Below are 23,673 nucleotides of genomic sequence, written 5' to 3' on the forward strand. Positions count from 1 at the left end.
AGAAGCTCTGGAATCAAGCAAATGGAAAATACCGATTGAGAAAAGTAGCGCCCCTACCTGGAAACCACAAAAAGACGGCACTGGTATTTATAAGAATAAGCCAATCTAGTCAAATAGATTAGAGACATTTTAAATCGAATGACTAAGCGAAATCTAATTAGTTGATGAACGTCATGATGGACCACATGGAATATGTTCAAAGAATTTTAATGAATATTTTGCTCATATGTAAAAAATACCATAAAAGAAGTGCTATTGTGTCTACAAATATAAGACTACATGCCCTTAATAAACTATGGGCTGGTGAGACTGGTCATGCGAAATTCTAGTCACAGGTCGTACACAAATATCATCTCCTTCTGATAGGCAGTGATTATAGGGCACCTGAGACAGTGGATTGTAAGGGTTATGTGACCCATATCTCTCGCAGGGAGAAGTGGCAGAACTCCAATGAACTACATTGCTAAACAGGGGAACCATCTGATATATAGATGGCTCCAATATGAACCACGCTACCGTCTTCCAGGTTGAAGTCTTTGCGGTATTAAAATACGGATGGAAAATCTAAATTGTGGATATCGCAATACTGTCTTATTAATCTGCTCAGAGAGGAAATAAGATAGGCTGCCAGGCTATTATGACCGAAAAGGTGAGCTCCAAGCTCGTACCGGAGTGAACTATGGTAAAAGTGAACGCAGAGTTGAACTTGTCTGGATGCCTGGCCACTCAGGTCATGCTGGAAGCGAGGAAGCGGACTCCTGATTACTGACTTATTTGGTCATTTGATACTATATATACAATGGAATAAGTCAGGAGAAAGAAATTTATATCCTAATTACCTTATTTAAAAAAGTAAAACTATTATAAAAAAAACTAATTACACACATCTAAAACTTAGAAACTATAATAACCACAAAAGTACCAACAAACAGTACAAAGTACAGACACTGACTAGGCAGGAGTGACTTTCAACATGTTGCTAAATTCGTTGATATCATAGACGACAGAACTTATAATAAGCCGTTTTAGTCTATTTTTAAATATGTTGAAGTTATCTATTTGTTTTAATGAAGCAGGGAGTTAATTAAATAAGCTAATTCCTTCATAAAAGGTTTTTTTTTAAATAAACAATGTTAAATTTTGGTAAATAAAGAGCATCCTTACAACTAACATTATATTTATTAAAATCACTTAATTTGAAGAAATGTTCTTGATTTTTAAATATGTATAACAATAATTTAAATATATAAATTCCGGGCATTGTTATAATATTTAATTTTTTAAATATTTCACGGCAGCTCTTATTGTATTTCCAACCCAAAATCAGTCTCATAAATCTTTTCTGAAATACAAATACCCTTTGTGCCTCTGATCTATTATCCCAAACAGCAACATGTCAGGTCAAGAGAGGGTACGCTATACCATAGTATACACTCAGTAGACCCTTCATTCCTAGATGCCTTTTAAGGGTAAACAATGAAAAATACAGTTTAGATAGTTTCCTGCATATCTCGTCAATTTAAAAAAGAAAAGATAGGTGTTGGTCTATTATGCATCCCAAAAACTTACCTGACGATTCGCAGACAATTGAAACCGCAGAGCCTCCACCACATTCTTTAAGAAACTTATGCATTTAGAGCAGGCTTTCGATTTCCTCCATACTTTCTCCTGTAACTACAATAGTAGTGTCGTCTGCGTACATGAACAATTTAACATCGCCAATGAATTCTGAGAGATCGTTAACATATAATAGGAAAAGTAACGGCCCCAAAGTACCACCCTGTGAAGTTCCAAGTTCGCAGTTATACTGACTTGAGAAATCATCACCCACTTTTACAACTAAGGATCTGTCAGTCATATATGATATAACGCAATTCAATACTCTACCTGGCACTCCTAAGCTCTCTAATGTATGCTTAATAAAAATCAATCAAGAATTAATCGTTTCAAAAGCTCGAGATAGGTCAAACAGAAAAGCCACTACATTCAATCTTTTTTCCATATTATCCCAGACATACTGAATTAATTCAAGAGAGGCTGTTTCAATAGATATATTTTTTCGAACCATGTTTTTTGCTGGGACCTCGTCAAGTCCTTTGGAAAATTTATTTCTTAAACCTTTTACAAGAGTTTCATCTAAGCTTACATACAGGCTTAAAATAAAAAGTATTTGTTATATATTGTTGTGGGGCACTATAATTTTTATTACTTAATTTTGAATTATCTAATCTGTTTTTTACTGAATTGGCGAAATAGTGTCCGAACAACGCAGTTTTTTTATTATAATCTGTAATGGCGATAATGGAATCTTTGTTATTTTTGGTTTGTCTGCCCAACTTTTCATTTTTAATGTTCCAAAGCATTCTTGTTCTATTCCTAGAGTTACAAGTTTTGCTTTCATAAAACTCTCGTTTTTTATCTTGTATATTTTTATTAACAACTTTCTTTAAATTTTTATAATAATTATTTAATGAATCAGAATTCGTCTGCTTTCTTAACCAATTTAACGATTTTAATTTGTCTAAGTGTGCTAGAACTTCAGCAGGGAACTCAATTTGGCTTTTTATTTTGTATTTACCTAATATTGTTTTTCTCACAGGAACAGCTGCATTAAAACACTAATAAAAATGTTTCATAAACTGATCAAACAAAAGATTTGTATTAGTTTCATAAGGATTCAAAACAATACCTTTTCTGAAATGAAATCCTGAAAAATTTTCTGAAATCAATCGTCTTGCAGTCTGTTTTATTGCTTACATTTGAAACAATGTAATCAATTGTGCTCAAGCTCAATCCTTGCTCACACGTAACTGGACTCCTGAATGCTCCTTGAATACTCCCTTGGACTTGGAAACAACGAAACAACCGGTAGGCCCTGAACCTATCATCCGTAGTGGACCCTCAGGAGATGAACAGATGCACCTGGCATGGAACAGACTAGACACACATAGATGAGCCTGACTCACCAGACAACTATTGCGCTTAAAGAGACGAAGTCTGAAGTCTGGTTAGTGACAGATCTTTTTATGACATATTAGCATTTAAGACGTCATCTATCACTGTAGTTATTGCGGACAACCTGGAATGACAATAGTGTTAAGAGAAGGATGAAACATCAGGTCACATTATCAAGGAATGCCCAGCACTCGCGCACGCTATGTTTAAATATCTGGGTAACATCTACAGCTACACCAGTGACATTAGAACCGATTCCAATCGGTCAATCGGTAATTACCGTTCCTAAATGGTATTAACCAAACACGTCCAAGCGATTATGGTTATAACCGTGTTGAGATATGTGACGTCACCAATTAGCCCTTTATACGTCATCAATTTGTAACAGTAATTACCCACGTCCGGAGCTGTTTTCTAAACATCAAATGTCAAAGATATTGAAATAAGTGCGGGAAAAAATAAAAACAAACAACAATTTATTTCCTTTTTAAAGATCACAAAATTTATTATGGCTAATAAGTTTCCTTTTTTGATATTTGTTTAAGAACTAATTACATATAACATGAATGATCTAAATACCACAGTTAACAGAGATATTGTTGAAATCAAGAAATGGTGTGATTCCAACAAACTGTGTTTAAATATTTCAAAAACTAGTGTTATGAATTTTAAATGCAATTTAAATAATGTGTTTTGGAGAAACACATTCTAAACAATTTAGACGAAAATAAATTTTTAGGTTTATTTATTGATAATAAACTAAAATTTGAGGGCCATATCACGCAATTGTGTAGAAAAATATCAGCAAATTGTTATGCTCTTAAAGTGGTCGCAGGAGAGGTTGATTTTGACATGGCGAGAAATGTTTATTTTTCTTTAATTGAGTCCCATTTAAGGTACGGTTTGTGTTTCTGGGGTGCATGCACACATTACTTATTTAATAGTGTTTTTGTTTTGCAAAAGAGAGCAATCCGACGTCTGTGTAATGTGAGTATGAGAGAGTCTTGCAAACAGCTATTTATCACTCATAAAATCCTAACCCTTTCTGTCTTATTTATATTTGAATCTGTTTGCCTCGTTCATAAGAAATTTAGAAATGCGAACACAACTAATAGGCATGAATATAGCAGTCGACGACCTAATGATGTGCTCTTGCCTATGCCGACAAGTTCACTGATCAAAAGAACTTTTATATTTGGTGGTAAAAAACTCTTTAATCATCTTCCTGCTGATTTGAAAGGTATAGGTAGCAGGAAACTTTTTAGAAAACGTGTTAAATAACTCTTAGTTGCAAAGGGCTATTATGAAATAACTGAATTTTTGTCGGATAGATTTTAGTCATTTTTACCTTTTTCTTGCAGGACTTTAGGTATATTCTTTATATTTTTTACACCATATCATTTCGCCTAATTTACTTTTGTGATTTTTTGTGATTGATGTGATTTGTGAATTTTTTTTTACAGTTTTACATTTAATAAAATTGTATATATACATGGAAGCAGAATGCCTTTAGGATGATGGACCATAGCATGCTAAATAACCTTTATACATGTTTGTGTATATGTTTTTCTTTTTTACATACAAACAAAATGATGACAGCGACAGCTGACAAATTACGAAGTTTCTTCAACTAAACACGTCCAAGCGGACACGATTGGTTATGTTATAAAGGGACTGTTCAAGGTCAACCAAGGGCTGAACCGCGGTTAAAACCGATAGATCGCTTGGAATCGATTTGGGTCTTACAAAGCAGACCATTGGTTTTTCCAAGTCTGGTAATTCTCGGTGGGGCTCGACGGGTTTCCTATAGCATTTCTATGTGCATAACAGCCTCTTTGGCTGTCCACTGCCTTACAATTCAATACTATTTGAAAAATTATTGATTTTTATTTATTTATATATTTAACGAACTGTTAATTAGTGTTTTTAATTTTGTCGGTTAATATAATAAATTTTTGTTTTAGGTCAACTTCTTCTATTCTACGCCATCTTTTACGCAGTCCTTGCAGCCCTATTCGCGATATGTATGCAAGGCCTTTTTGCCACCTTAAGCGACACACAACCTACCTGGACTCTGGACAAAAGTTTAATAGGCACCAATCCAGGCTTAGGTTTTCGTCCCATCTCTAAAAGAACGGAGGAGGGATCGTTGATCGTATATAACATGACCAATCAAACGGAGGTCAATAAATGGGTTGATTTGATCGATGAATTTTTAATACGTAAGTTTACAATAATTTGCTTCTTAAGTTTATAAAGATTGCATATTCCATGGCATTTAACACGTTTTATCACCAATACTCTTAACAATTGGAAATATTTTATAGCTTTGTCGTTTTTGGCAGTACATGTCAACTTCGTTAAATTATATTTTTAGATTATACGTATAAATCTAAAATTTCTGTTTAATGGCATATAAATATAAGCTAATTTGGCTTTAAAATACGTAATTGAAATGGAATAAATATTTAGCATATAAAATAAATCATAATTATAGAAAAAAAAATTAATCCAAATTTACGTCAATATTTTATTTATTTATAAACAGGCAAAGCACAATTACAATTTTGTTAAACTTTTAAATTCAGAACAGTAATACATAATATAGGTAATATACAGAAATACAGAAAATCATTAAGTAATAATAATTAATAATCTCTAACTTATGCTTACTAAAACTTGACACAGAAATTTGTTCGTAAGTTTCAAAAAGGTCAATATCATGATGTTGGTTTGCTAGTCTGATTGTTCTAGTGAGGAAACTATTAAGATCATAGTTAGTACGGTGGATTGGGTAATGAAAGCTATCAGTGACTCTATTTCTTCTAAGTGGAGCATGAATATTGATTTTTTGAAGTAGTTCTGAAGCTCCAGATTTCCCACTAGTTGAAGAACATCAATGGGGTACATCATAGAAAGGAGACCACATACTGACAGGAGGCATACTCCAGATTAGGACAGACCGAGGCATAGTAGAGTGTTTTCAAAGCGGCAATACTTGCAAAGTCTTGAGTACATTTCCCAACAAAACCAAATATCGGAAAGCTTTATTGATAATACTATCTAAGTGATGAGAAAACTGTATGCTTGTATTAAACGTGACACCCAAATCTTTCAAAAGAGAAGCTGCTTCAAGGGAATAGCGACTGATCTTAAAGTCAAAATTAATAGTATTTCTAGAACGAGAAAAGATTACTTTACATTTAGCTGGATTAAGTTCCATACCATTTTCTTTACACCAAACTACGAAATGATGTAGATCATATTGTAATTTGTCACCATCATTCGGGGATTAGATTATACAGCTCAATCTTAGATCATTGGCAAACAACAAAATAGGCAGTTAATAAAGCATTCATCTATATCATTAATAAAAATATTTAAAAGAAGTGGCCCGAGAGCCTTAAGGCACTTCAGATGGAACCTGAATAGTTTTAGAAAGAAAATTACCTATTTTAATAATCAGTCTACGATCAGATAAGTAGCTCTTGAACCAGGACAATAAAGATTCATCAATACCTATAATGTTTAGCTTATGCAACAAAATATTGTAAGTTACCTTGTCGAACGCCTTGGAGAAATCTCTGTATATCATATCTACTTTATATCCCTTCTCAAGGCATCCAACAAAAAAAGTCCACCTGAGTAAGAATGTTCAGCTCCGTTAATTTGCATGGTCTAAATCTAAACTGCTGATCAGTTAGTAGAGGTTCAGGAAGAGGGGTGATAATGTCACATACTAAGCTTTCAAATACTTTGGGAACTGCACTGAGTATACTGATGGGACGATAGCTGGTAGCACTGGTTTTGTCGCCTGACTTATAAATAGGTTTAGAGAAGTAGGCACACCGTCTGGTCCAGGACCCTTGTTAATGTTCAAGGATGAGAGTTTAGTAAATATATTTGATATTCTAATGTGAAGGTGAGGGATATGAGTATCGGATGCAGATAATTCATGAGTGGGGACGTTAACCCTATCGTGTGAGTATACGGTAGGAAAATAATCAGCAAAAATGTTATCAATCTCCTCTCCAGCACAACTTGTCTTGTCTAAATATTTTAGTGTACTTCAAAAAGAGTTATTTGTCCTTTTATGACTAACAAATGACCAAAATTTCTTTATGTTAGAGCCAATTGCTTCTTCAGCGCAGTAAATATACTGTGTGTGATATGCCTGTGTTAGATTCTTGCATAGCTGTCTCAACCTATTAAACTCTCAACAGTCGCTAGGTAATCGTCTTTGTTTATATTTTTTGTCAGTGTCTTTCTTTTCGATAATACGATTTAGCTAGTAGATAATACGAGATAAGCTGAATATTTTTTTTAAGTACAAATATATCAATTATAATAAAGATAATTTCATAAAAAATATTTAGCATTGCTTCAAGAGGCTTATTCAAAAGTAAAACAGCTGAGTCAAACTAATCCGAAAACATTATAATCTCTTGAAAATTGGCAGTCTTAAAATCCCTGTAGAATCCGTTAAACCCGAGACCCTCTTCAATCTCCACAAGGCAAATATTTAACTTAGCAATGAGTGGACAACTGGAGGAACTAAAAAATAGTCTTCTCATTTGATATCTGTTGAAAAAGTCTTGTATTTACACTAAATTGAGAAGGCTTCTGTATGATGTTAGGTATAAGTTAAGTTAAAATGAGTTATGGAAATTACATGTATTTGACATGAATGGTGTGCTCAACGCTTCTTCAGGTCGTGCTCTATTTGTATTGATACTGTGCGGCTAAAGCTGCTTTTTCCCATATGCCATGAGGCAAATTGAAGTCATTCATAATATGCAGGATGGAATTCGTCATACGAAGTGAGAAGATTGTGCTGACAAATTGGGTGAAATTCAGCTTCTATGATAATATTGAAATTAACAGATCAAACTGAGACAAAAACATGTTCAATATTATCATGAACTTGAAGACGTTAATTATAGGTATAGATTTATGTATAGCAATTAAAACTCCTCCTTCTTTCTTGAAGATACTGGTCCTGGCAGTAGATATTAAAGTCAGTGAGGCTAAGTTCTGCTGCATATATGCCACTATGCAACCAAGTTTCTGTAAATACAATTATGTCATATTAACAGGCTGGTGAGTTATTTTGTTTAATTTTTTCACTGTCAAACTTTTAAAATAACAAACCTAGGTCACTATGATCGATAATATATTTGTTTTTGGAAATGGTAGACAGTGCTTAAGTAGTAAAATCTAATTTTCGAACTTTCATTGTCTTTATTTTAAATTAGCATGACGTTTCGGTTGGGAAGTATCTACAACCGTTATCAACTATAAACTAACAATAACTATTCTACAGTTTTATATACTAGAGGTGTGTGACATTCGGTCACGTGTGAAGTGCATTAGATCATGCAGTGTTCCGACAGTAGGAGTCTCCAGATATTGGGTCATAGATACAGAGCTGAGGGTAGAAAGGAATTTTATTAGTACAGAACTTCTTTTCCATTTATTTATTTTCTTTGCATTTTTAATCGTCAGTGGCGATCCTCCTAATTATTCCTCCTGCTGGCTTGGCTTCTGCCAAAGCCAGTTTTTTGAGAGGAGGAGAAGAAGGAGGCTTATTCATTGTTATTTATTTATTTATAATTAATATATTGATTTTGCAATAAAACGGCATTTTTATAAGTGCGTTCTTGAGATTGGCAAGTATCACTTAATAAGTCCTCAAAACCCACGGATTCAATGCTGAAATTCAAGCAGTTAAGAGGCCCTTGCCATGGTCCACATCCAGAGCAACTCTGGACCAAAAACTTCATAAATAATAATAACCAATTTGGGTTTTTATCTCGTTTACTTGCTCTTATCTCTTCTTATCCTACTAAATGTCCTCAATATGTTAAATGCTTTGGACATAGCTCAAGTGAAATAATAGCTCTTTCAGGCATACCACAAGGCTCCATATTGGGACCTCTACTTTTCAACTCATTTATTAATACCATTTCTAAGGACCTGGAAGTAAACGGCTCATTATGCTGCAATGACAAACATTTTTACTTTGGAATTAATACTATTGAGGACTGCGTTAGACTCCAAGCAGCCATTAACTCACTTAATGAATGGTGCAAGAATAATAACGCCTCTAAATGCTGCGTGGTTTTCTACTTCTATATTGATATTGTGTACTGGAACTTTCATAACTAGTCCAGTTACAAGTTTAAATTATATAAAAGGAATCACCCCTCTCGATATCAGACGCTATACTTCTAAAATATTCAACTAAACTATGGTGTCAACCAAATCATCAAGTATTGTGACAGCAAGTACGTCAGATACTATATCATCAAGTATAACCTTTTGCTTATTGTTAGATAAAAAAGATGCGACCAAATCCGATATATCCCAATACACCCAATAATATCTGATGGTTAATCATGTCAAAAGCCTTTGTGAAGTCTCAAATTACCATAACTGTAGCCTGATTATTATCAAGGGCCTTAAATATATCGTCAGTTACTTGTCATATAGCTATTATATCTATACTATTAATGTTATTTTGATAAGACGATTTCATCTTTATATGTATCTTTTCTACTCTATTATGGAAGTTTCTCTGTTGAGTGATGTAAATAAAATAAATAAATTTTAATTACTAGCATTCTATTTATTTACAAGCAATAATGGACCTCCTGCAGCAAACTATCCTCATCCTTCCAGGTACTGGGACCAAAATAAAAAAATAAAAACCGAAAACAAAATGATCCAATGCCCTCCCTGCCCGAAGCAGTTCACTCACAGATTTAAACTGAAAGTTCACCTCTCGGTGCACCTGCCGGAAAAACCGTTTTCCTGCCACTCCTGCTCCACTACATTTAAATCGACTTCCACCTTAAGGAGGCACATTAGAGACATCCACGACCAAGCCAAAACCTTCATATTAATATTGGATATATAATTTGCTTTCAGGAATCTTCGTTTCTTCCAATGTTGCTCCCCTCAGAAAAGTGTGTTCTGCTATTTCTGATCTGGAAACCGCTCCTTATTGGGTTCACTTTCGATGTTTTTTTGTTCCGACTTCTAGTAGTCGATTTGTCTCGTCTATGTATGACTCTCCATATTTACAGGGATTTATTATACGCAGTTATTGATGTCCAGTAGGCATTGTGGTTTGGTTTTCGGTACTAATCCTCGTAAGATTGTATCTGAAGTGAGGACAGTCTTAATGAATTAAATTGAATTCGCTGGCAAGTATCCTTAGTAATTATCCTTATTTTCTCCGAAGTGTCTTGTTGATGTATGGAATCGTTAAAAACGTTGTAGGATCCTCCAGTTGCTGTGGCTCGTTCCTTATTATTTCTGCTGCTTTCCTAATAGTTGTTTTCATTAGTTTGTTTAAATAACCTTTACGATGTAAGTCTTTGATGATGTTTTCCATTTCCCTGTTGAGGTCAACATTGCTGTGTCATATTCTGACTACTCTCCTATATAGTCTTTTAATGATGACCTTTGTTGAACCAGGTTGACCGAAGTTGTATGACTGTCCATTGTTGTTGTTTTCAAGAACATCTAAGAAGGGCACTGCTGACTCATTTTCCAACATCATCGTGAATTTGATTCTCGGTCTAAAGTCTCTCCTCTCGGCCTATTTATGCGCCAGAAAGTTTGATCTTTATCTCTCTTATAGCAAATAATAAATGTGTTATCGACATATCAAAGCCACACCTTGGATTTGGATTGAGTCGTCTTTATCGCGTGCTGCTCGAACTACTCCATATTAAGGTGGCCACCACTGGGGATAACGAAAGCACATTGGAAGTCTTACATCCTGTAAAATTTTTAAAGTAGTTTGATTTTGAGGTAAGAGGACAAACTTCCAGAAGGTCCATCACTGCCTCCAATGAAAGGAAGTCCAGTGCGTTTTGCAAGTGTTACGTCCTGTCTGAGTCTTTTCCTGATGATGTTAAGGGATTTTCCTATGGGCATTAAATTGTGTGAGTCACAAGATACTGCTGCGCAAGTTGGAGATTTGTGGATTTAGAGGTAGCCAAGTGCATTGGCTTCGATCATATTTAAGTAATAGCTGCACCCTATTACCTAAATATGAGCGAGATTCTTGTAGTGTATCCTTTCTAAACATATTTTCAATAAAAAATTAAATTATGTCAATCCCGAAAAAGTTACGGAGTTTTAAAAAGAATCAAAATGTTTCTGGGGGCGCCCTCTATGACATAATTTTAATAAAAGGTAATTTTAGGATATGCCTTTTAAAACAAAAGCCCGTTGTCCAATTGTTATGAAAAACGAAGAATAAATGCTAAATTAATGGCCAAAATTCAATAAAATTATATTTACTTTATCACCTTGCATTTTGATTATTTTTGGCTTTCGGACTAGGAGAATTTAACTTAATCTCATTTTTTTGTTAAAAACAATCTGATGTTAGCTTACTTCCTGTTATTTATGAGACACCTTGTATATCAATGACATTATGGATCTCAATCTATCTGTAAAGTTTACTATGTTTGCAGATGATGGTACTATCTTGTGGAATAATAAAGATGAGGAGGCTTTGATGGATCTTACTAACCACGACCTACCGCTAATTAAAAATTAGTGTCACCTTAAGAATAATCTCCAACGAACTGATTGCAACGCCCAGGTGAATGATTGTCTTTAATGGTCGTATACTTTTCAATCATCTGACTGTGAGCGTGAGACAACTTTCTCAATCAAAGAGCTCTAAAAGGAAAGTCAAGGGATTGCTTGTTGCAGGAGCCTATTGCGATATTCAGGAATATTTTCATAATAGATTATAAATAACTTTCTAATTAAAGCTTGTTAGGTTAGATATTCTGTATATAGTATTGTGTATTGCTCTATCCGACATTATAATTCTTTGACACTTTTAACTACTTAGGTCTTGAATTTTTTGTTCAGTCTAGATAAGAGTTGCCAAATCAAAAACCCACCTACTAAATTCTTTAATTATTTCTTATTTATTATTATTTATCCTTAAAACATTGAAAGGCTAGAATTAGCATTGCCGTGGAACTATGGGCAGTTGGTTTGCTTGCAACATCTCTGATGCAATGATGCCAAATGCTTATGTAAAAATGGCAAGAAAACACGTTCATAAAAATTTGTCACTTATTTTGACAGGCGCAAAATAATACTATTCCTCTTGAATAAAATATGAAGCAATTTTTTTCGTAAAACATAATAAGATATTCTGTAAAGAAGTCAACATTCAAATTTCAATGAACATATTAGAGAAAAAGGGAACAACATCGCAACGCCGCTCGATCGCATTTTTGATCCCACCGACACAAGTAATCTTTACCAGTGACGTCGTCAAAAAATATTTACATGATAAATATTAATTAATAATAGATTATGCTTTAAATTGTAAACAATATTACTGTTTATGAACTCTTTATGCGTTTTTTTAACAAACTTCATTAGAGTAAAGATACTTATTAAGAATATGGGTAGAACAAAAACACAAATTCTAATAACTATTCTTTTATTTTTATTACTTAAGCAGCGAATGAAGCAAAAGTCGAAAAAGGAATGAATGTTAAATATATCCCTTTTAATATAGCCTAATAAGGACCTAATGAATCGGTCTTTGTATTAGTAAAAACACAACGTCAGTTACTATACAAACGCATTTATATTACAGTTGCTTTCTCTTTTCATAAAGAAAGATGACGATGTGGATATTGGCTTAAACTAAATATAAACATCATAAACCTCTTCAATAATAGAAATATATTGACTCATATTTGTTGACTATTAAATACATCTATTTCAACATCCCTGAAACTACTGGCTCGTGTGCAGCAAACCACAGGAATATTGTAATAGATTTTTCAGGTGAAATTTTTTTCTGAATCTCCTTCTTGACCATGGAAGTACTCTAAAGCCTCAGACTATTGTGCTAGTTCAGCAGTTTTTTCTCGGCTCAAACTAAACTGTTCCTCGTTGTATTCATGAACAATTCCTTCAAAATAATTTTTATTTCTTGGAGTTTTCATAACATTCATGATTTCTTCCAAGTCATCGTCACTAGACAAGAAATGATATCTCAAATGCAATAAATAAACAACTTATAATTAAAATTTTAATTTCATTTACTTGTTACTGTAACAAATCAAAGACCCACCTACTAAATTCTTTAATTATTTCTTATAAATATTTATCCTTACAATATTAAAAGGCTAGAATTAGCATTGCCGTTGAACTATGGGCAGTTGGTTTGCTTGCAATACCTCTGATGCAATGATGCCAAATGCTTATGTAGAAATGGCAAAAAAACACTTTATATTCTAAAAAAAATATATATTAGAGAAAAAGGGAACAACATCGCAACGCCGCTCAATCGCGTTGTTGATTCCACCGACACAAGTAATCTTTACCAGTGACGTCGTCAAAAAATATTTACCTGACAAATATTAATTAATAATAGATTATGCTTTAAATTTTAAACAATATCATTGTTTATGAACTCTTTATACGTTTTTTTTAACGTACTTCATTAGAGTAAAGGTAATTATCTAATAAAAAGCATTTTTATGAAATAAAATATTTTATATTTTTATAGAGTTCTTAATAAGTTTTTATTATTCTACCTTTATGATGACGGTTGTCCCTTGATATGATGTTATGACAATATCGGTATTTACCTGTGAAAAGATCGGCCTCAATCGTTTTTTCCCATGGTGTGGCACAAACGGCACAAGTTTTTACTAGCGTAACAATTCACAAAAACACTGAAATGACTGAATTTTTTTCCTTTTTTAACCAACAACTAAAAAAAAACACAAAAATTCACAAATGCCGAATGTAAACACAAAGCCGTTTGTCAAGATGACATCAGCTTTTGCCTGCGGTGTCGCTATTTCAAATTTTTTAGAAGCGGTATTAGGAGTAGGAATGTTAATAATTTTTTTAGAATAACCTATATCTATTTCTACTTTTTATTTTTAATCCAAAATCTAACATCAATTAGTTAAATTAACATTATTATATGTATTGATATACAGCTGAAATTTTCCCCTTTTGAAAATGTGTAAACTTGACAACGAATCGATAAATATGCTTGTAAACAAAACACCCCGCCTTGCTCCTGTGCACACGTTAAACTCAAACAAAGTTTTTGTTTACTAATTCTAGCCTTTTAATGCTCTAAGTATTTATCATTTTTGTTTATCTTCTCTCATCCTGGCTCTTTTGACCCTTTTATCAATATACTGAATAAATTATTTGGATATATCATGCAACAGTTGCTAAGTTTCCGTTAATCGCCGTTTTTTTAACATACTTTTTAAACCTCCCATGGCGATTAGCACATTGCATGGTATTAAATTACGTAGATGAGGTCGCATCAAAGTCAAAATTAATATAACCTAATAGCGAGATTTTTATAGCGCGATTGATACCTTATAATTTTATTTATATTAAAATCTTATAACAATAAATATAAAATTTTGTCTGAATATAAATATTAAATATATACATATATATATTTAAAGAATACATTATTGCTTGTATGCTGATGGTTGTTATTTAATTCGAAGCTTATTAACTAAAATGGATATCGTCACGAAAGATGTAAATTACCAAAACCTTTGCGTAAATTTTAATTGGCTTGCAACAACAAAAAAAAACATAAAAATCTGTTCATTATTACCAATCATTAGTGACACAGATTAAATCTAAATGCATGAGCATCATTATCGTCATTGTCGCCACAAATGTTTGCCCGATAATAAAATTACAGCTATTTGGGTAAATCAATAGAATTTTATCTTATTACTGTGGCAGTTATTTATTGATTTGTTTTGTTAATGGGGAGTCTTTTTACGTAATGGTATCAGTATACGTATAATAATTAATTAGCATTGGGTTTTATTATACAGAGTGAGTTTACGGGAAGGCATTTTTTATGATATTTTTGATATTTCGTCGTTGATGCTGCAATAGGTCGTATGTCAAAAAACAGCTGTTGTGTTAATATCGCCAAACTAGTCAATATCAGTAGCTCAATGACCCTGCAAGGTCGTATATTAACAACCAATGAAAAAGAAGCAAAACGCATCTAACCAATAAGACCAATGTCACTAGCATGAATATATAATTACTGCAAATTGTTTTATGTCAAATTTGTCACAAATGGCTAGCAGTTTTAAGTCTTGAAAATTGTGTTTTTGGTGCAACTTCAGGATTTCTTTAAATCTTTATATTTTGAGGGAAAATGAGAAATTACAAAAACATGTGTGTAAGAAAATGCTCCTTGGAACATTAGGCATGGGTGAAACAACCGTTAGAGAGTGGATACTTCATGATCGGAATATCAAAAGGCCAACTCCTTCCCTTAATGAAGACAAAACTTCAGAAAGTGATTGTAAAAAATATGGCGTGAGTTTAAGAACTATTTTTGGAATATTATTTAACTTCTATTTTTGGTAACTTTTCTAAGGAAATAGAATCACATTATTACAGATTTTCAAGTAGAAAGCTGTACTTAGATCCTATATGGAATATATTAAGGAAAAAGTCCATTCTCAAGTGGAGTCAATATAATATTGAAAAGTTAGTAGGGAAAGTCTTTTCTCCACAAATAAAATGCTAATCCTCTAATTTCAGGAGTGATGCATTTCGGCAAGTGTTCTTGCCATCATCAGACTCCAAAATATATTACAAACAGTTCAAAAACATAAACGAAGAAACATTTCTCAAAAACATTTTAAAAAGGAACTCAATATAATTTTTCAAATTGCTCGGAACAATGGTTAGCCTGACAAGATTATAAATTCTCTTTATTTTAAACATCTTTACAAACATTTAAATAAGCCACATATATACAAAACCGATGGCGTTTATAGAAGCATACCATATTTTGGAAACATATCCCATCAGGTTACTAAGAGTTTGTCGAGGGACTCCGATGAGCGGTTGCGTGTTTGTTTCAGGACTTCGAATAATTTGTCTAAATCTCTAGTCAACACCAAAGATAAAATTCCCGTCACACACATATCTGGTGTTTACAGACTTACATGTTCTCATCTTGACTGCAATGTGTGCTACATCGGACAAAGCGGAAGGAGAATCGAGACGAGAGTCAAAGAACATAATAAACTCATTGAAAAGAATATAAACCGATTTATAACCAATACCTCTTCTCCTTTCGCCAATCATATTATTGAGACCGAACATGGGTTCGAACCTGGAGCGGATACCGAGGTGCTCCATGGTTGTCAGGAGGTGTTAAGGTTGGATCTTTTGGTAATCCTGGAAATAAATAAAGCCATCAAATCAACCGTTTACACTTGCATTAATGAGCAAACTCAATTTGAGAGCAACACTTTCTTTAATTCCTTGGGTCCTAACAGTAACACTGACATTTGATTTGATCTGATTTATTATCACACATTTATTTGTTTATTTATTCACACCCTATAACAGTCCGATGTTTCTCTCTTACTCGCTCCCAGTACCCAGTAGAAATCTGCTAATCTCATATTGTTCAATTTTGTTATAATTTTAACTGTTCACTAGATGTCGTGCAATGTACCTTTCAAGTATTGATTGTTATTGTTTAGAATTAGTATATGTGTTAAGTAACTCAGTATTTTATCTATATTTTCTTATGTCACCTGTCAAGGAAAAAATGTTCATATGTGTGTTTGAACTGTTTGTAATATATTTTAGAGTCTGATGATGGCAAGAACACTTGCCGAAATGCATCACTTCTGAAATTAGAGAATTAGCATTTTATTTGTGGAGAACAGACTTTCCCTACTAACTTTTCAATACTATATGGAATAGCAGGCAGTTATTAAGGGCGTTTTGTGAGAACTTTGAATAGAGAATAGGAAAATAAAAAAGAATGTTCTTGGGGAACATTTTTTAAAGCATTCCGGCCAATGAATGTTAATATTTTTCCCCTAAAAAAGATCATTGCATGTTTACAACAACATGTATGCATAATGCACAAAAATGGAAGTTTAACAGATTCTCTTTATGAGGCTCATATTGAAAGAAAAAATCTAGCAGGCGAAGAATAAAACAAAGAGAAAGAATTAACCAACTCATCCGATGATGGAAAGATCTGCGTTTAAACTGTAGACATTCAGGCAGTTTTTTTGTGTCTTCGGTTACAAGCAGTAAAGCAAACTATAAAGGTTCACAACTTGACATTTTACAATTTGAACGACAAGGATGTTTCTTGTTTTTTGTGGCACCAATGGTGGCTTGAAAAGCGACGTTTTTTGTTCAATTATGCACAAATTTCTTAAAAAAGTAAAATACAAAAGCATAAACCTGCTAAAATTATAATGTGGAGGGATGGTTGCGAATACCAAAACCGGAATAGCAAGTTGTCAAATTGCCTGCTTGAAATAGTTATGTAAAATCAAATAACGATAAAACAAAGATACTTAGAGGTGGGGCACACTTAAATGGAAGTGGATTCCACCCACAGTACCATCGAAAGAAAATTAGACCAACGACAAAACATTTGCATTTCCGCTGACTACATAAATATTATCAAATCAGCCTGAGACATTCCTTTTAATATAACGTCATTTCGTTGACATATAAAGACTTTTACAATAATTATAATAATAATAATAATAATAATAATAATAATAATAATAATAATAATAATAGTATTTTATTCAAAATTTACAGATGTAGTTAACAATAATAATATTCTCTAATTAAGTACCCGAGAAGCAGAGCGCAGTCTAGCTAAGACAGCTACTCTACTGAACCCTAATCAACGGTCATAAACTGAAGTTACAATATAAAGATTAACTCTATTAAATTCATTAATAATCCAAATAAAGAACAATATATATATATATATATATATATATATATATATATATAATTTAAATAAATATTAAATAGCTAAATATAAAATTTAAAAAATTGCCAAAAATAAAATCAATAATTAAAGGCCTAAATTACGGGTTGAAGGTTGAATGTAAAAGATATTTCTTAAACTTTGATTTAAATGACTTCTGATCTAAAGTTGACAATTCAGTTGGTAGGTTATTGTAGAGTTTAATGGCAATGGACGTAAAAAAACGTTAAAACATTGCAGTCAAATGACGAGGAGGTGTCATCCTCTCAGGAAATCGGATCACTCTTCTGTGAACGTTTGAACGAGGAACAAATTTATTCCGTAAAGTGAAGAGAAGGGAAAGGTTTAACAAAACTTTAAATATAAAATTACCTTAGTGTAACTCTTTGTGCCTGTCCATTCTCAACCAGTTAAGCTCTTTAAATGTGTGTGAGATGTGATCGTATTTTCGTAATCCAAATATTAGCCGTGAGCAAGTATCTTAAACTTTCTAAATACGATTTTTATCTGCAATGTCTAACCAAGGACCATAAATAAAATCATAGTAGTTGAAGTTGGACAGAACCAGAGACTCACAAAGCATTTTCCTCAAATGGAAACAAAGAACCTGACGACAATTATATAGAATTTTCAACGATAAAAATGACTTCTGAATTAACAATTTAACATATTCGCAAACCCTCAACTCAGTATCCAAGACAATACCTAAATTTTTTGCACGATTCATCTTGGGAAGAGAAACATCATTTAATAAGATATTTAAATTATTTTTAAGAAAATCTTAATATTTGATCCAAAAATCATAGCATTCGATTTAAAAGGGTTAAGTTTTAGATTATGGCAAGAAGAAAGCTGGATAAGTAAATTCAGGTCATGGTTTATTAAAGAAGATGCATGCAACTAATCCTGATGATTGAAGTGAAGATAAACCTGGGTATCATAGGCAAAAGCTCTCAGTTTACAGTACTTTAATGATTTAAGTATATCTGAGGTGTAGATTATGAATAATAATGGTCCCAGGATTGACCCTTGAGGTACGCCTGATAAAATTCTAGGTTCTTCGGAAAAAGAAAATATTTTTTGAAATCTGTTATAAAGATATGATTTAATCAACATTACCGAACCATCTAGAAATCCATAAAATTTCAGTTTCGCCAATAAAAGTTCGTGGTTGATTGTGTCAAACGCTTTCGGAAAGTGTAAAAGAATCAAAGCAGTAGACAACTTTTTATCAATTGACGTTATTATTTCATCATTAACTCCAGTTAGGGCAACATCAGTACTCAAATCTTTTCTAAAGCCACACTGAGTCTTCGGGATAATTTTATTCACGACCCAGTACTCAATCAACTGATTATACAGAACCCTTTCGAAAACCTTTGACAAAGCCGGTAATAAACTAATTATTCATAGATCACCATAGTTAGTTGGATTTTTTACTTTCGGAAGTGGCTTACCTATTGATAATTTCCACTGATCAGGAAAATAATTTTGTTCTATACAACAATTGACTATGTGTGCAATGTAAACATTCAAAAAGGGACTCCAATATTTAAGTAATTTGGTTATAATAAGTAAATATGACGCGGGAATGTACATAAGTATTCGTCCGGGATCAAAACTTAGAGATCCCGATAGATAATATTTGTGCACTTCAGTATTTATCAGAAGGTAGTATTTGCTCTAAATTAAGTTTCACCGATGTTTGGGCATAATTGCCGACGTATCCAAACAGAAAAATGCGTTCTATCAAGCACTCATCGCTATATAATTCTCTATGTACAATCTAGTTATCAAAGTTTGTGTATACCTTTAAAAACTAAAGTTGCTCTAGGCTACGAATTATCACTCTTTTTATCCTACTCTACTACATAAGAATTGCATCTCTACAAAAGGAAAGTGTGAAGATGTAAAATCAGTTTCAAATGCAAATCCTTGATTGTATGGTTTTATTATTGTCGTAAAAAAGTCGACGACAGCCTATTATAGTTTTTAAGAATTTTTGTTTTTTTTTTACTGAACTCTCCGATTAGCAGTTTATTAAAGTATTTAGTTTGTGTCCATTTTTAATTTTGAGACATACCTACTATATAAATATTTTTTTGCTTTTATTTTGTTAATGATATCTTAAATGGAGGATACCTAAATAAGAAAATATTAGGCTTAAGTTTATATTAAAACATAAGAATCAATAAATCCTCTATCACTTAAAAGTTGCAATTGTTTAAGGTAATATGCCTTATGGCAAAAAAATAAATCTTATGTCATTTAAAAGTATCCATTAGTGGAATCAGTATTTAACATTTTGTAGATAATTATTTCCGACTGAAACACTGACGCCTCCTTAACTTTCAGAAAAAAAATTAAGATGCCAGTCTTTTAAAACAAATTGTAGGTAAAGTTATATCAGTTTCCTGGAAAACTAACTTAAACTGACATAAGTCTTATTGCAGTATCAACGACAATTTGTTCATTCACCCCCTAAGAGAGAAAAATGAGTTTCATACACGCTGTAACATTATTGGCGTCACTACTAAGCATGTTACGTCAGTATAAAGGGTTGTGATCATAATGTAATTTAATAAAAGAAGATATATGAATAAAATATATTTTAAATTATCAATTAAAATCAACCGAACAAGTAGTTAGGCATTTATCTTAATTTAACATTATAAATGTACTTTCCTTTAATTTACGTAATTTTGAAATTGGCTCCTTTGCTAAAATTGAGGAAGTAGTCCAGTTTAGTCTATGGTTATTGTCGAATGCATGTTGTGTAATTTTGGATTTTTCAAAATGATTGTTTTTTATGTAAATTTTGTGTTCATTGATTTTTTTTGATAATGGTCTACAGAATTATATATATAACATTTGTATTAAATTCATTTTCATTGAAAGATTTAGTTTTTGTTTATAGATATCGTAATGTGTTTTTTCACGTTAAATTTTTTAGTAATTATTTTTGTCTTATTAGGAAAACCTGGAAAAAATGGTAAAATAGGTTTTGTGGTAAAAATTGGTGATTCAATTTTATACGCGGATTATCAAACTCTTTAAAGAAATTTTCCAAAAATTCTTTGGGATAATTATTTTGTATTCAGGTATTTTTAATAAAATCTTTTTCACTTGTTAAATGTTGATTATTACAAATAATGTTTGCATGATCATATAAACTTTTTACCTTTCCTCTCTTAACACTTATTGGGTGTTGAGTATTGAGAATTAAAATTGAGATATCTATTAGTATGAGTTGGTTTACGGTAAATTCTAGTTACAAAATTTTGTAAATCTTTTTTAATTAAAATAACAAGAAAAGAAAGCAGATCATCAGCCTCCTTTTCAAGAGTAAATTTTATAGCAGATTCTTTGGAGTTAATGTAATTTAAAAATTTATAAGGTCTATTTCGTTAAAGTGATATATAAAAAATATCATGAATATATCGCCACCATATTTTAGGTGTATTATTAAATCTATTAATAAAGTCAGGTTCAAAATTTTCCATAAATATATTACTTAAAATTAGTGAAAAAAGGAGAACCCTTTTGTTGATAAAATTTATTATTATATTGGAAATAAGTAGTTTTTACACAATAGGTTCAAAGTTCTAAAATGGTACTTACTCTTAGTATTGTGCATTCTGCCAAATTATTATCATTCTTTAATTATTTTTAACAATATTTTAAGTTTTATTAACTGGAACATTAGTAAAAAGACTTACATCGCCAAAACTTACCAAAAGATTAAATGAAATTGTAGAAAGTTTTTTTATTTAATTTTAAAAGAAGTAAGACAAATTAAAAAAAAAAGTATTGTAATAATTCTCGAAATAAAAACGAATTTTACACAAAGGGCAGACAAGAAATTAGAAAAGATAAGTAAATTTTTTCATATTTTTAATTTAGTTTAATTGAGTTTTATTTACCTTGATAGCGGTAGTAAATATAAGTACCGAAACGTTGGTTCAAATTAGGTATTTTTATTAAATAAGTAGGTTTTTCTCATCGTTTTTAATTTTAATATATGTAAGAAAACACCGAGTTTTCATTAAATTATGATTTAATAAAATGAAAAATCTTAAAATAAAACAGAACAAATTTCTCTTCAGAAATAATGCGTCGCAGACGCTGTCTAAAATTCAAATGTCCTCTTTTCTTTTTAATAGCAAAACTCTTACTTAAAACTTAAAACTAACAGACACTCCGCATCCATAAATCGTCATCATAAAGTGTCCCATAATGTCAAATAAATAAGGCTAATGGCTCGGATGACGATTTCATGAAGACGGCCCTATTGAGTTTCGAATCTAGCTGGTCTGGCACGGACTATATTCTCACACTACCAATCCTGACACTCAATTTGTTCTCGAATTGAAACAAAAATCCAATGTTAACCTGGAACAACAAAACAAACGCCAGCCAAATTTTGCCAAAGTTATTTTGTTTAAAACTATTTAGTGTGGAAGCATATTATATGACACAAAAATATAAGAACTTCGTCTTTCTTTTTAACTTTCTTTTTCAAATTTCTTTTTAATAAAAATTTTTTTTAGCAAAGCGTGAAAGCTTTCAATGTTATAGCAACATCAGTGTGAAGCATAAGCTCTCAACGTAAATCAAACGTTACTGTCAAGCGTATAGGCTTTCAACATAATTCGCAAAGCGTAAAAGCTCTCAACACAAAATAAAATAAAGCAAATACTGAATTATTAACTTGTCAAACCAATTTGCTTCCACATATCAAAAACAAACAAAAAATTATATTTTCCAATTACTTTAAATAAAGTAATAATATATCTCCACATTCTGAAAGTTCGCCTGGCCAAACTCAGATCATATTTCTAGCAATAACTCTTTTCCGATTAGTTGACAGATTTTTTAACTGAAACCTGTCATTCGGCAAAATAGAAATAACTGCAAATGGACCTTCGTATTTCTTGTCCAACTTTGCTAAATGACTGTCACCCGACGGATGAAAGACAAGATCGCCGCTTGAGATTTCTTTATTGAGCCTTTTGTTTTGTCAAATAAACTTTTTGCATATTCTGCCTGTTTTCTTATACATGCCAGTTCGTCTCTAAACTCGCCGGTGCATTAATTAAAATGAGAGACTAATTTTTTTTTATAAACAAGGACTATTGGACTGGCATATGGTGAATGGCTCTTACGAATTATTTTGTTTTTAAGGAAGTCTTGAACTATTATTTTTATTTTTTCTCTTTCACATAATGGCATCCTATTTATCCTATTTGACGAAAATTTATAATCGTATCGTCTTTTAGTTTAATATTTAATTCAGCAGTAGTAATAGCAGCTATTATTGAATTTTTGCAGCTATTACTGAATTTCCTTGCGTAATATTTTTGTTTATATTTAGAAAGTGAAGTTATTAAATTTTGCAACTCAATACCAGTTAATGGGGTGTTAATGGTTTCTGAGGATATTAATAACTGATTAATGGCTTTTGGAATTAAATTACTGTTATTATTCAAAAACAATCGAGTTCCGGTGTGATCTGTGCGTATTTCTGGATCTGTGTACTTAAATAAATATTTTCCGACTATAGCATCAGGGCCAATTATGGAAACGTCGACAATATAAAAAGAAATTTCAAATGCAGTGCCATTTTTCTAATCTCAATTCAGTTTTACTATAAGCAAAAATTATATTATTCCCTATGCCCTTCATAGTAATAAGGCAAGGTTCTAAATGACAGTTTAAGGAAGTTACAATCAGTTATTAATTTAAAATGAATTCCCAATAAATAGACGCGAAAATGTTTAATGGCATAATAACCAGCTAGGGTTTCTTTTTTAAAACATTTTGATTCAGAATGTGCGCGTTTTTTACACTAGTTGCAAATAAGTTCAGATTTATTTGCCAAT

General features: G+C 32.0%; 1 protein-coding gene and 1 long non-coding RNA gene across 2 annotated transcripts in view; one reads left to right on the forward strand and one right to left on the reverse strand.

Moving 5' to 3' along the window:
- The window catches only part of LOC126745575 (sodium/potassium-transporting ATPase subunit beta-1), a 134,864-nt gene that overhangs the window by 47,768 nt on the left and 63,423 nt on the right, over positions 1–23,673 (forward strand). Inside the window, exon 2 of the mRNA XM_050453478.1 lies at positions 4,920–5,177. Within this exon, the coding sequence (XP_050309435.1) occupies positions 4,920–5,177 (258 nt within the window). The remainder of the gene's footprint in view (positions 1–4,919; positions 5,178–23,673) is intronic.
- On the reverse strand, positions 2,051–3,282 carry LOC126745576 (uncharacterized). Its single transcript, XR_007663590.1, has 2 exons — positions 2,690–3,282; positions 2,051–2,618 (listed from the first exon to the last, which is right to left on the reverse strand). It is a non-coding gene; the product is annotated as an uncharacterized LOC126745576 (long non-coding RNA).

Source organism: Anthonomus grandis, chromosome 16 (assembly GCF_022605725.1).
Source record: "Anthonomus grandis grandis chromosome 16, icAntGran1.3, whole genome shotgun sequence".
Lineage (NCBI taxonomy): Eukaryota > Metazoa > Arthropoda > Insecta > Coleoptera > Curculionidae > Anthonomus > Anthonomus grandis.